Raw genomic sequence first — 14,587 nt, forward strand, 5'->3', positions numbered from 1 at the left:
TGCCACTTGCTGTCCCGCCTGCACCCAGGGCTCTGAGCATGCTGAATGTGCTATTAGTCACTTTCTTTTCCTGTACTCTGTTCTTCCTTGTCTCCTGACAAACTTGGTGCTGACCCTCATGCAGGATAAATATATGTCTTTCAATGCCTTCACAATAAATATGTCCTGTTGTCATCATGTTTATGGCTATTTTTTCACTGGACTTTCAGCATTGAGAGGTAATGACTCGGTTCTATTCCCTGCATTAACAGCACAGAACCCTGGCATGTGATACATACTTAACGTGCTTTATAAAGAATTAATGACATTTTAAAGAAAAATAAATGGAAAGTTTTGTTAGAAATGTACAAAATTCACAGGAGATACTGGAGGTTGATATATTTATCAGCTGGGTGTGGGCTAGTGTGGGGTCAGGGGTGAGACTATACATAGAGCAAGTGGTTTGTTTTGGATTTTTTACTCACAATTTACTTTTAACAAACATTTACTGGGATACATTTTCAAGGAACGATCATACCAGTCCCTGTATAGAAATGACTAAAATAAGTTTGATGAAGTAGATAGGGAAGGCAGCCCTGAGGGAGAATGAACACTTGGGAAGCTTCATACTCTGGGGCCATAAAAATGTCCACTAGGATTTTTCTGATTAAGAGACTTCATACACTCTACATCTTAGCTGCTTATATATGCCACCAGTCCCTGAGTAGTAAACCTCCTCTCCTCCTGAGGCCCCTTCCTGGAAAACAGGGCAGGAAAGAATTTACCCCATACTGTGTAAGTAGAATTGCTATGTTCAAAGAAAAAGATTAGATTTTACCCACATTGGCTTCTTTAAGAATGAGGAAGATTTTATTAACTGCAAAAAGTACATTTTGTGTCCAAGGAAATTTGTATATCTGAGGGCATAATATTTCTAACTGGGGCGGAGGGTGGTTTCCATTGGTCTTTGGACCATATGTCTTGCTGCTTAGAGTGATTTTTAAGCATGTTCTGGCAATTGTGAGTTTTCCGGTCAGTTGTACCGCATTTCAAAACCATGCGCAAGGCCAGCTGGCACTATTACTACCATTCACCTCCCATCTTCATACTCATTTACTATTATTAAATGTCTCCCAAGGACTAGTTATTAAATGTTTACAAATGTTATTTTATTTAATCCTTACAAAGTAATGCCTTGATAAGCTACACATTTCTCAGGAGAAGCAACTTATGTTCAGTGTTCACTTGGAGAACCTCATCTAGTTGTTGGTAGGGCCAGCATTTGAACTCAGGCTTGCCTGACCCAACAACCATATTAGTATCTTTCTATAATTAAAGGAGAGAGAGAAGTCAAGGTATTCCAGTCCAGAACTTGCAGCATACCCTGACAGTGAGACTGGAATATCATCTTCTTGTAAGGAGAAAATTATTATCAATAAATGGAAGGAAGTATACGAAAGATTACCCTACAGTATTAGGACAGAGTCTTCCATTGAAAAATCTAATATGCACGTGTGTGCACGCACACACACACACACACACACACACTCACTCATTTTGTGGGAATGAAGGAGAGTTCAGTGAGATTTCTTTGTCAGTTTACAACTCTTGGATTTAATTTACATCAAGAAGCATGGATTTTCTTCCTGCACTGGACATCATAGTACAAAGTAATGGGAATATAATGATGAATAAGCAAAAATCCACCTTCCAGTAGATAATTTTTGTTGGAGACACATATTTTCAAATAACTCACAATGGAGTAACCACAATTCTAGGTGCTGAAATACAAAAGGATGTGACTCTAGAGGAAATTTTTTCTTGTGACTTGGCTTGGAGAAAGTGATGTCATCAAATATTTTCTAATGTAACTAATGTTAAATGTAAACAAGTGAAATGAATTTACAAATGGTCACTGTAGCAAGTAATGGGTCTAAAGTATGTCAGCTAGTTCAAAAGAGAAGAGCCAGTCAGTCAGTTAAAACAATATGAAAAATTTGCGGGTAGTTTGGTGAAGTAGAAAAAGCCTAGGTTAACTATATTAAAAGGTTCTGGGGGCAGCAAAGAGGCTAGGTGGCAAAGTAGACTGGGGAGATCCTTGACTGCTATAAAAAAGAGATAAAGAGTTTTGACCTCATTTTGAAGGGAATCAAGCGCTCTGTGGAGTGATATGGAGGTGTATTTTTGATAGATCATTTTGGTATCAATATGGAGAACATCCGGAAACTCAGGGCAAGGAAATTACTTATGAGAATATTGCTAAATTCTGGAAAAATTGATGAGAGTGTTATGTAAAGTGATGGTGATGGAGCTGGAAAATAAGGATAGCCAATCAAAGAATACTGGGGAAGGTGTACCTAGGAAGTTTGGAGATTAGATGGCTAGGGCAACTTGGTAGGCAGAATTCTTAAAGGACCTTCAATATTCCTGCCTCTCACACACTGCTGCTGCTGCTAAGTCGCTTCAGTCGTGTCCGACTCTGTGCGACCCCATAGACGGCAGCCCACCAGGCTCCTCTGTCCCTGGGATTCTCCAGGCAAGAACACTGGAGTGGGTTGCCATTTCCTTCTCTAATGCATGAAAGTGAAAAGTGAAAGGGAAGTCGTTCAGTCACGACCCCATGGACTGCAGCCCACCAGGCTTCTCCATCCATGGGATTCTCCAGGCAAGACTACTGGAGTGGGTTGCCATTGCCTTCTCCCTCCTACACACTAGGTCAGTACAAAACCCATCCTTTGAGTTTGAGTGGAGCTATGAATGTGGTGGGACACCACTTAGGGAGCTTCAGTTCAGTTCAGTCACTCAGTTGTGTCCGGCTCTTTGTGACGCCAAGAATCGCAGCACGCCAGGCCTCCCTATTCATCATCAACTCCCAGGCTCTACCCAAACTCATGTCCATCGAGTTGGTGGTGCCATCCAGCTATCTCATCCTCTGTCAGCCCCTTCTCTTCCTGCCCCTAATCCCTCCCAGCATCAGGGTCTTTTCCAATGAGTCAACTCTTTGCATGAGGTGGCCAAACTACTGGAGTTTTAGCTTCAGCATCAGTCCTTCCAATGAACACCCAGGACTGATCTCATTTAAGATGGACTGGCTGGATCTCCTTGCAGTCCAAGGGACTCTCAAGAGTCTTCTCCAACACCACAGTTCAAAAGCATCAATTCTTCAGCACTCAGCTTTCTTCACAGTCCAACTCTCACATCCATACATGACCACTGGAAAAACCATAGCCTTGACTAGACGGACCTTTGTTGGCAAAGTAATGTCTCTGCTTTTGAATATGCTATCTAGGTTGGTCATAAATTTTCTTCCAAGGAGTAAGCGTCTTTTAATTTCATGGCTGCAATCACCATCTGCAGTGATTTTGGAGCCCCCCAAAATAAAGTCTGACACTCTTTCCTCTGTTTCCCCATCTATTTCCCATGAAGTGATGGGACCAGATGCCTTGATCTTTTTCCTCTTTCACTTTCATCAAGAGGCTCTTTAGTTTCTCTTCACTTTATTCCATAAGGGTGGTGTCATCTGCATATCTGAGGTCATTGATATTTCTTCTGGCAATCTTGACTCCAGCTTGTGCTTCTTCCAGCCCAGTGTTTCTCATGATGTACTCTGCATATAAGTTAAATAAGCAGGGTAACAATATCTAGCCTTGATGTACTCCTTTTCCTATTTGGAACCAGTTTGTTTTTCCATGTCCAGTTCTAACTGTTGCTTCCTGACCTGCATACATACAGATATTAATAAAGTCTACGATTACTTGACTTTGAGTTTATCAAAAGCAAGATTGTGCTGAGTGAGCAAAGCTTAACCATGTATGCCTTTATAAGAGAAAGCATCAGAGAGATTCTTCTGCTGCATTAGATGAGGCAAGATGTCATGTTGTGAGAAGTCCACCTGGCTGAGACTGAGAGTAGTCTCTGGGAGTTAAGAGCAACCCTGTCTCCAGTAGTCATTTCAGTCACTCAGTCATGTCTGACTCTTTGCAACCCCATGGACTGCAGCACACCAGTCTTCCCTGTCCATCACCAACTCACGGAGCTTGCTCAAACTTATATCTATCGAGCCGGTGATGCCATCCAACCATCTCATCCTCTGTCATCCCCTTCTCTTCCTGCTTTCAATCTTTCCCAGCATCAGGGTCTTTTCTAAGAAGTGGATTCTTCTCATCAGGTGGCCAAAGTATTGGAGTTTCAGCATAAGTCCTTCCAATGAATATTCAGGACTGATTTCCAGCCAGCAGGAAAATGGAGACCTGAACACTACATCACAAGCAACTCACTCCTGTCTATAACTTGAATGAGTCTAGAAGAGGACACTGAGCTCCAGATGAGAAGACAGGGCTAACTGAAACCTCAAAAAGGACCCAGACTTCAACTATAGGTATGAACCATTAAAGAGACGGAAACCTTTAAAGAGAGGTGAGGGCAGACAAATATTCAATAAGTGATTCATGAAGAGAAGGAGAAACTGTAACAGTGAAACAAGGTTATTAAGAAAAAGTTTATTTTTCTTTATTTCTTCCCATTCTCCCTTCCTTCCTCCCTTCCTGTCTTCTGCCCTCTCTTTTTAAAAACTTTCTCAAAAAATTGCTTAGGTTGAGGAAGAAACTGGAATATTTACAGAATGTGGTAATGCTACAAATGAAAGAGAATGAGACTTTTACAAAAGAAAGAGGGAAAATTGTTGGAATTATTTCCCAGTACAAAAATAGTTCTATATATTCACTTTTCCCTTAGTGTTTAGGAAAAAATCTACATTCCTTACCCTTTTACTGGTGAAAAGATAATTTGATACTGGGTCCCTGTTACCTTTAAATACTACCTATTAATATTTTTATATTTCACAGTTTAATGGCATTTTGAACATATCTGAAGCTACAAATTTTGACATACTTAGAATTTTTTCATGGTGGTTTTAACTTATTAATTCCTGCACAAGTAATCTTCCTATTCTCAAGGAATCCTTTTTTTTTTTTTCCTAACACTTCTGCTATACGACTTTCTAATATGTGAGACAGATAATACTTCCATCTCTCCTGTCAGAAATCAGATAGTAAGCTACGTGGATAAGTGGGGAGGGATATGCAACTTTTATTGAAGCATAGTTGATTTATAATGTTGTGTTAGTTTCAGGCAATACAGCAAAATGATCCTGTTATACATATATGTGTATATTCTCATTCAGATTCTTTTCCATTATAGGTTATTACAAGATACTGAATATAGTTCTTTATGCTATACAGTAGGTGCTTGTTGTTTATCTGTTTTATATATAGTATTGTACATTTGTTAATCCCAAACTCCTAATTTATCCCTAGCTCACTTTCCCCTTTGGTAACCATAATTATTTTCTATTTCTGTGAGTCTCTTTCTGTTTTGTAAATAGGTTCATCTGTATCATTTTGGTGAACTTTTGCATTGTAGTTGAGTGCTCTCCTGAACTTTTCACATACATTAATTTAATCCTCAAAATCATCCTTTGGGTTATGTATATCATGATTACTTTAGAGAGGAAGAAATTCAGACAGTTTAGTAACTTATGTAGTTAGTCAACTCAGCCAATAAATATAGTCATCTATGTTTGAGCACATCAAAGTTTAGAATTTGAAATCCTAAGAAGTTTATTGATATGCCAAAAAATTAACATGAAAATACCCATAATTTGAAGAGCTTCTATACTCAGATTGTTCTGTTTGTAACTCTCAATTGCTTATACTAGCTATGTGTTGTGAAAGTTAAAAGGTACAGTTCAAGTTATGATATTGCAAATAGACCATATATTTATATATGATATTATCACAACCACTAGTAGGGACTCAACAAATGCTAGCTGTTTATGAAGATTGGAGATATTCACCCTGGTTGAAAAGAAGTATCCAAGGAATGAAGAGAGGATTTCTTTTGGGGGCCACCAAAAGCTAACTTACTTTATTTACTATATTCAGAATCACTGCATGTACTATTTGCTGCTGATCGAAATTCCACTTAATTCTATAAACAGCTTTTAACAAATATTTAATGATTGTGTATCACATGAAGTCAGGAAGTGATGGGTATAATCTCATTTAACAGACATATGATTTAAATAAGATGGGTTGTTATGAGATGTGTTTGTGCACAAACTCTATATTCTTGTATAATTGTTCATTTTATGTTTCTGGGCTTTTACTAAATGTGATCTTATTTTTGTTTTTTAATCAATCTTCATGAGCTCTTTATATAATATGGATTCTGCCTTGAAATACAAAATGAAGAATGGCAAATCCTAACAGAGTTTTGTCAAGAGAATGCACTGGTCATGGCAAACACCCTCTTCCAGCAACACAAACGACGACTCTACACATGAATAACACCAGTTGGTCAACACCAAAAATCAGACATATTATATTCTTTGCAGCCGAAGATGGAGAAGCTCCATAGAACCAGAAAATATAAGAATGGGAGATGACTGTGGATCAAATCATGAATTCATTATTGCAAAATCAGGCTTAAATTGAAGAAAGGAGGGAAAATCACTAGGCAATTCAAGTATCAGTTTAGTTCAGTTCAGTCACTCAGTTGTGTCTGACTCTTTACGACCCCATGGACTGCACCATGCCAGGCTTCCCTGTCCATTTTCAACTCCTGCGGCTTGCTCAAACTCATGTCCATCGAGTCAGTGATGCCATTCAACCATCTCATCCTCGGTCGTCCCCTTCTCCTCCTGCCTTCAATCTTTCCCAGCATCAGGCTCTTTTCAAATGAGTCAGTTCTTCTCATCAGGTGGCCAAAGTATTGGAGTTTCAGCTTCAACATCAGTCCTTTCAATGAATATTCAGGACTGATTTCCTTTAGGGTGGACAGGTTGGATCTCCTTGCAGTCCAAGGGACTCTCAACAGTCTTCTCCAACATCACAGTTCAAAAGCATCAATTCTTTGGCACTCAGCTTTCTTTATAGTCCAACAGTCACATCCATACATGACTACTTGAAAAACAATAGCTTTGACTAGATGGACCTTTGTTGGTAAAGTAATGTCTCTGCTTTAATATGCGGGCTAGGTTGGTCATAGTTTCTTCCAAAGAACAAGCGTCTTTTAATTTCATGGCTGCAGTCACCATCTGCAGTGATTTTGGAGCCCCCCCCAAATAAAGTCTCACTGTTTCCATTGTTTCTCAATCTATTCACCATGAAGTGAAGGGACCAGATGCATGATCTTAGTTTTCTGAATGTTGAGTTTTAAGCCAATTTTTTCACTTTCCTCTTTCACTTTCATCAAGAGGCTCTTTAGTTCTTCTTCACTTTCTGCCATATGGGTGGTGTCATCTGTGTATCTGAGGTTATTGATATGTCTCCCAGAAATCTTGATTCCAGCTTGTGCTTCATCCAGCCTGGCATTTTGGGTGATGTACTCTGCATATAAGTTAAATAAGCAGGGTGACTCTGCATTCAAATAGGTATATCTTTTCTTTTCTCCTTTGCCTTTAGCTGCTCTTCTTTATGAATGTATGACCAAAATCAAATCCCTGTGATTATAAAGTTGAAGTGACAAATAGATTCAAGGGATTGGTTTTGATAGACAGAGTGCCTGAAGAACTATAGTAAATGTTCCTAACATTGTATAAGAGGCAGTGATCAAATCCATTCTCAAGAAAAAGAAATGCAAAAAAGCAAGATAGTTGTCTGAGGAGGCCTTAGAAATAATTGAGAAAAGAACAGAAGAGAGTAGCACAGAAGAAAGGGGAAGATAAACCCAAGTGAAAGCAGAGTTCCAGAGAATAGCAAGGGGAGAGAAGAAAGCCTTCTTAAATGAACACTGAAAAGAAATAGAGGAAAATAATAGAATGGGAATTACTAGAGATGTCTTCAAGAAAGTTGGAGACACTAAGGGAACATCTCATCCAAGATGAGCACAATTAATGACTAAAATGGCAAGGACCTAACAGAAGCAGGAGAGATTAAGCAGAACTGGCAAGAATACACAGGACTAAACAAGAACGTCCTAATGACCCAGATAATAACTACAGTGTGGTTACTTATGCAGAGCCAGACATCCTGTAGTGTGAAATCAAGTGGGCCTTAGGAAGCACTACTATGAACAAAGCTACAGGAGGTGATGCAATTCCAGCTGGGCTGTTTCAAATCTTAAAAGATGATGCTGTGAAAGAGCTGTACTCAATATGTCAGCAAATTTCAGCAATGGCCACAGGCCTGGAAAAGACCAGTGTTCATTCCAGTTCCAAAGAAAGGCACTGTCAAAGATTGTTCAAACTACCATACAATTTCACTCATCTCACATGCTAGCAAGGTAATGCTCAAAATCCTTCAAACTAGGCTTCAAAGTACATGAACTAAGAAATTGCAGATGTACAAGCTGGATTTAGAAAAGGCAGAAGAACCAGAGATCAAATTGCCAATGCCCTTTGGATCATAGGGAAAAAAAAGAAATTTCAGAAAGACAACTACTTCTGCTTCATTGACAATGCTAAAGCTTTTGACTCTGTGGATAACAATAAACTGTTGGAAATTCTGAAAGAGATGGGAACACCAGATCACCTGACCTGCCTCTTGAGAAATCTGTATGCAGGACAAGCAACAACAGTTAGAACTGCACATGGAACAACAGATTGGTTCAAAATTGGGAAAGGAGTACACCAAGGCTGTATATTATCACCCTGCTTATCTAACTTATATGCAGAGTTATATCATTGAAATGCTGGGCTGGATAAGTCATATGCTGGAATCAAGATTGCCAGGAGAAATATCAACAATCTCAGCTATGCAGGTGATACCACTCTAATGGCATAAAGTAAAGAGGAACTAAAGAGCTTCCTGATGAAGGTGAAAGAGGAGAGTGAAAAAACTGGCTTAAAATTCAGCATTCAAAAACCTAAGTTCATGGCATCTGGTTCCATCACTTCATGGCAAATAGATGGGGAAAAATAGAAACATGGGCAAGTTTATTTTCTCTGGCTCCAAAATCACTGTGGACAGTGACTGCAGCCGCAAAATTAAAAGACACTTGCTTCTTGGAAGAAAAGCTATGACAAACCTAGACAGCGTATTAAAAAGCAGCAAGGAGGTTGAACCAGTCAATCCTAAAGGAAATCAACCCTGAATATTCTTTGCAAGGTCAGATGCTGAAGCTCCAATACTTTGGCCACCTGATGCAAATAGCCAACTCATTGGAAATAACCCTGATGCTGGGAAAGATTGAAGGCAGGACGAGAAGGTGGTGACAGAAAATGAGATGTTTGGATGGCTTGATCGACTCAATGGACTTGAGTTTGAGCAAACTCTGGGAGATAGTAAAGGAGAAGGAAGCCTGGTGTGTGCAGTCCATGACATTGCAATGTCGGACATGACTGAGCGGCTGAACAATTACTGTCTTTTATAAATATTTACTTGGTGAAATAATTTTATGTGAATGCATAGTAAGTGAATGAATACAATTTATCATTTTAGAACACTCAGATTAAATACTTCAGCTTGAGTTCAACGTGTCAGCTTTCAAAAATACCACATCCTCTTCTGTCGTTTTCTTTCTGACTGGTTTTCCCGGGCTGGAAGCCTTCCACACCTGGATCTCCATTGCCTTCTGCTTTCTCTATGCAACTGCTCTCTCAGGAAACAGCCTGGTTCTCTTTGCCATCATCACTTAGCCAAGCCTCCACGAGCCCATGTATTATTTCCTCTCCATGCTGTCCACCACTGACCTTGGCTTGTCAATATCCACTCTGGTCACCATGCTGGGTATCTTCTGGTTCAATGCCAGAGAGATCAGCTTTAATGCCTGCTTGTCACAGATGTTGTTTTTCATTCAACTTTTCACTGTCATGGAATCTTCAGTGTTGTTGGCCATGGCCTTTGATCGATTTGTGGCCATCTCCAATCCTCTTAGATATGCCAGCGTCTTAACTGATCTTAAAATAGCACAGACTGGAGTAGCCATCATCACCAGGGGTACTCTAACACTGACTCCTGTGGTGGTGCTTCTTAAGTGCTTGTCCTATTGCCGCAGCCATGTGCTACATCACTCCTACTGCTTCCACCCTGATGTGATGAAGCTCTCATGCACAGACACCAGGATCAATAGTGCAGCTGGTCTGACAGCCCTGATCACCACTGCTGGGGTGGACTCGATCTTCATTATCCTCTCTTATCTTTTGATTATCAAGACTGTCTTCAGCATAGCATCCTCAGAAGAGAGGAAGAAAGCCTTCAGCACATGCATCTCTCATCTTGGTGCTGTTGCTGTATTCTATATTCCATTGATCAGCCTGTCTTTTGTTCACAGATTTGGGAAATGGGCCCCACCATATGTACATACTCTGATTGCAAATGCCTACCTGTTGATCCCCCCTGTAATGAACTTCATCATCTACAGTGTGAAGACCAAACAGATACGCAGAGCTGTGCTAAAAGTTCTCAATACCACTGCAACAAGAAGTAGATGTGTTTCTCAATTTTTTTCTAGTCCTGGGCATCATAGAAGTGAAAGTCACTCAGTCGTGTCCAACTGTTTGTGATCCCATGAACTGTAGCCTGCAAGGCTCCTATGTCCATGGAATTCTCCAGGCCAGAATACTGGAGTGGGTGGCCATTGCCTTCTCAAGGGGATCTTCCTGACCCAGGAATCGAACTGGGGTCTCCTGCATTGCAGGCAGATTCTTTACCAGCTGAGCTACCAGGGAAGCCCATGGGCATCATATAGATGAGTAAAAGGCCATTTATAGAAGCAAAAATCTTGAGGCTCATGCTTGGGATGAAAACATCAAAAATATCACTTTAGCTTTAAGTAAGAAGACCCTCAGATAAAAAACATAAGTGTAAGCTGGAAAATCCCTGTTACCATTTTCCTCAGATAACCCCAATTATATTAATATTTCTTCATCCAAGATGAAAGATTTATAATTACCAAGATCCCAGGATCCAGTTTTGATTTCACATATGGAATTAGTTTTTATTTTTGATTTTTTAGACAAAGATGGGAATGAAAAGTATATTAACAATTGTAAGTTACCAAATTTTATCATCTAAACCTGGCACATACAAACTGGCATTGTCCATGGCTATAAAATTGTTCTAAATATGTTTACTTTTTTTTATGCCTATGGCTTCCCTGACCTTTAATATGATAGCTGTTATCATCATCCGTACATTTTTTATGGCTTTGTCAGTCATTTAAAATTGTTTGTCAAATATTCTTACCTTCACTTAGCTCTTCAGGCAAGATATATAACACAATCATTCTGTGAAAATAGCTCTCCTCAGATCACCTCCAAACTGTACAGCTTATTTAGAAGTACTGATGTCATACTTGATGCTTAATAAATTTGTTGTTGGTTAGCAGACATCATCTAGAAATGAAGCAATTTTCTTTATAGTCCCTAGTTTATCAGGAATCAAGTGTAGATGCAATTTAATTTGGTTGGATTTATGTTGCTATTTTTGAATTCTCTTCTCAAGAAGACTTGAAGTGGGTATGGTAGTCTTGCTCTAGATAATAAAATGGAAGTCACACCAGCAGTTAACATTGGAGTTATTTAATCCAAGGAACTGGATACACAGGATTAGAGAAATTCAATGGCACAAAGGTAACACAGAGGTAATAACTGCAGGATGTCACTTCTGCCTTTAAGTCTATCTAAGCAAAATGAAGAGTTTGAGGTTATGAAAACCTAGACGCCTGGTGGAGGGTCTCCCCAGAGCTGACTCTCAAGCCTGTAATGAGGGGGTGCTTCCCTGCTGGGTTAGTACCTCAGAAGTTCACAGGACAGACCACAGGGGGCCAAAACTCAAAGCTCTGTGGATGGGCACTTTGTAGGTGGAGCTTTTGCATCAGGAGCCCAGAAAAGGACCTCTCAGAGAACTGGGACTCAGATCCCTGGAAAGGAGACCACTGATATTGGTGCTAAGTGTGTGGAAATACTTGAAATTGGAAAGTGGATCTGATATTAGCCAGCAAAGAACTATTGCTGTCCAAGCATTGGCAGGAACAGCAAGGAAACAGTGGAGATACTTGTCCTTCCAGTATAGCAAGGAATCCAGCTGTCAAACAATGATCATGGTTATTTATTTTCTGCCTTCTTAGCAGCTTCAGAGCATAGAGAATGGTAGTTTATAGAGCTGAGATACAGTGTCTTCATATACAGCACAGTGCAGTAATGTGCATGTTACAGAATTAAGTTTGATGGGACCAGTACAGGAATTTCCTTAGTTGCTCTAATCTGGACTGTTGATAATAACATCAGTATCCAAGAGCTATAGATAGACAACTGCTTCCACACTTCACCAATCATTTCTACATACAATCTTCTGCAATGCTGCTAACTGAACATTTTCAGGAAACATGGAATGTGAACTAGTCTTTAGATTATTATTATTATTATTATTATTATTATTATACTCCACTCAGTAGAGTCTGACTCTTTGCGACTCCATGGATTGTAGCCCACAAGCCTCCTCTGTCCATGGAATTTTCCAGGCAAGAGTACTGGAGTGGGATGCCATTTCCTTCTCCAGTTCTTTAGATTAAATGGCCCTAACTGACATATGCAGAACATTCTAGACAACAGAGGCAGAATGCATATTCTTCTCAAACACAGGAGGAAATTCTACAGGGTAGGTCATATGTTAGGTCATAAAATAAGTCTTAACAAAAATACCTGTCAGTCCTGCCAGTGATTCTAAGGATTTCACAGATCTTTTGTGTGGATGTGATGGCTCACACATCTTGTTTCCTCTTGGTGGTGGGACAATTCTTTAGAATGTATGTCTTCTCTCCACCCTGCAGAGCCAGGCTGACTGTTGATAGACTCCCATTTTCTTTCTCTATAGTGTGCTATTAGTTCAACTTCATGTGCTTTCTTTTGATTCTGCCTCAGTTCAGTTCAGTTCAGTCGCTCAGTCGTGTCAGACTCTTTGCAACCCCATGAATCACAGCACGCCAGGCCTCCCTCCATCACCAACTCCCAGAGTTCACCCAGACTCACATCCATCGAGTCAGTGATGCCATCCAGCCATCTCATCCTCTGTCGTCCCCTTGTCCTCCTGCTCCCAATCCCTCCCAGCATCAGAGTCTTTTCCAATGAGTCAGCTCTTCGCATGAGGTGGCCAAAGTACTGGAATTTCAGCTTTAGCATCATTCCTTCCAAAGAAATCCCAGGGCTGATCTCCTTCAGAATGGACTGGTTGGATCTCCTTGCAGTCCAAGGGACTCTCAAGAGTCTTCTCCAACACCACAGTTCAAAAGCATCAATTCTTTGGCGCTCAGCCTTCTTCACAGTCCAACTCTTACATCCATACATGACCACAGGAAAAACCATAGCCTTGACTAGGCGAACCTTTGTTGGCAAAGTAATGTCTCTGCTTTTGAATATGCTATCTAGGTTGGTCATAACTTTCCTTCCAAGGAGTAAGCATCTTTTAATTTCATGGCTGCAGTCACCATCTGCAGTGATTTTGGAGCCCCCAAAAATAAAGTGTGACACTGTTTCCACTGTTTCTCCATCTATTTCCCATGAAGGGATGGGACTAGATGCCATGATCTTCGTTTTCTGAATGTTGAGCTTTAAGCCAACTTTTTCACTCTCCACTTTGACTTTCATCAAGAGGCTTTTTAGTTCCTCTTCACTTTCTGCCATAAGGGTGGTGTCATCTGCATATCTGAGGTTATTGATATTTCTCCCAGCAATCTTGATTCCAACTTGTGTTTCTTCCTTCCTAGTCCAGCTATTTCTCTGTGTGTGCTCACTGGCCATTTGTAAAGCTTGCACTGTCCACCTGTGGGGACACACACTGTGCACTGTCTATGGAGGACGTACAGTAAGGCATATGAGCATCAGGGAGGGCCCATAGGTCAGATGGGGGGCTGAAGTGAGGCGTCCCCAGTGGCTTTTGGGCAGGCTTCCTAGTAGAGTCTGCAAAGTGGTTCATAGCTTCTGAATCCCCTCTGAGAGATTCAATCCCTGACTGCTGTGATCCCAGCTCTCCATATCCCTGAGTCATGCAAATCACCTTAGTATTCTGGGGGTTGTGGAGCAGTTCAAAAAGACATAGGCCTCTTTTGAAGCATCCTTTACTGCTGGGGGAAGTGCCCCTCACTTCCTTCTCATTTTGCCCCATGGAAGAGGCGACCTCTCTTGGCACTCATATCTCAGTGGAGTTATGCTGCCTTCAGGTAGCATGATGCAGGTAAAATGAATCTGTTTTTTTCTTCTTCAGTGGATCTATTCCTGGATGTTTTTGCTGAGAGTTCTTCCCAGAATTCCCAGACTCCCACAAAGGTACTTTTATCTGTGGGCAGTTGTCAAAACCAGTGTTCTTTGGAGAGAATATTGTAGAAAATTCCTATTCTACTATCCTACTCCCAGGCATAGTCTTGACCCAAGGCTATGTCATCTTTCTGGAGCTCTGTCCTAATATAGTTCAAAGAGACCTGGAATAGTAGGACATCCCACAAAGCCTCACACTGGTCCATCACATTGATATAATGATGAAATCATGCTAAGCATGTGGAATGGACAAGAAACAGCTAGCAGAGGGGGAGGAGCCAAGATGGGGGAGGAGTAGGACGGGGGGAACACTTTCTCCCCCACAAATTCATCAAAAGAGCATTTAAACGTCGAGTA

At 40.5% G+C, this 14,587-nt stretch overlaps 1 protein-coding gene across 1 annotated transcript; it reads left to right on the forward strand.

Moving 5' to 3' along the window:
- Positions 1 to 2,187: 2,187 nt before the first annotated feature.
- On the forward strand, positions 2,188 to 10,994 carry LOC102280766 (olfactory receptor 51F1-like). Its single transcript, XM_070383089.1, is given in 3 exon segments — positions 2,188 to 2,211; positions 9,443 to 10,403; positions 10,936 to 10,994. Coding segments are annotated over 3 exon segments (1,044 nt in total).
- The last annotated feature ends 3,593 nt before the right edge of the window (positions 10,995 to 14,587 follow it).

The sequence above is a fragment of the Bos mutus genome, chromosome 15 (genome assembly GCF_027580195.1).
Source record: "Bos mutus isolate GX-2022 chromosome 15, NWIPB_WYAK_1.1, whole genome shotgun sequence".
NCBI lineage: Eukaryota > Metazoa > Chordata > Mammalia > Artiodactyla > Bovidae > Bos > Bos mutus.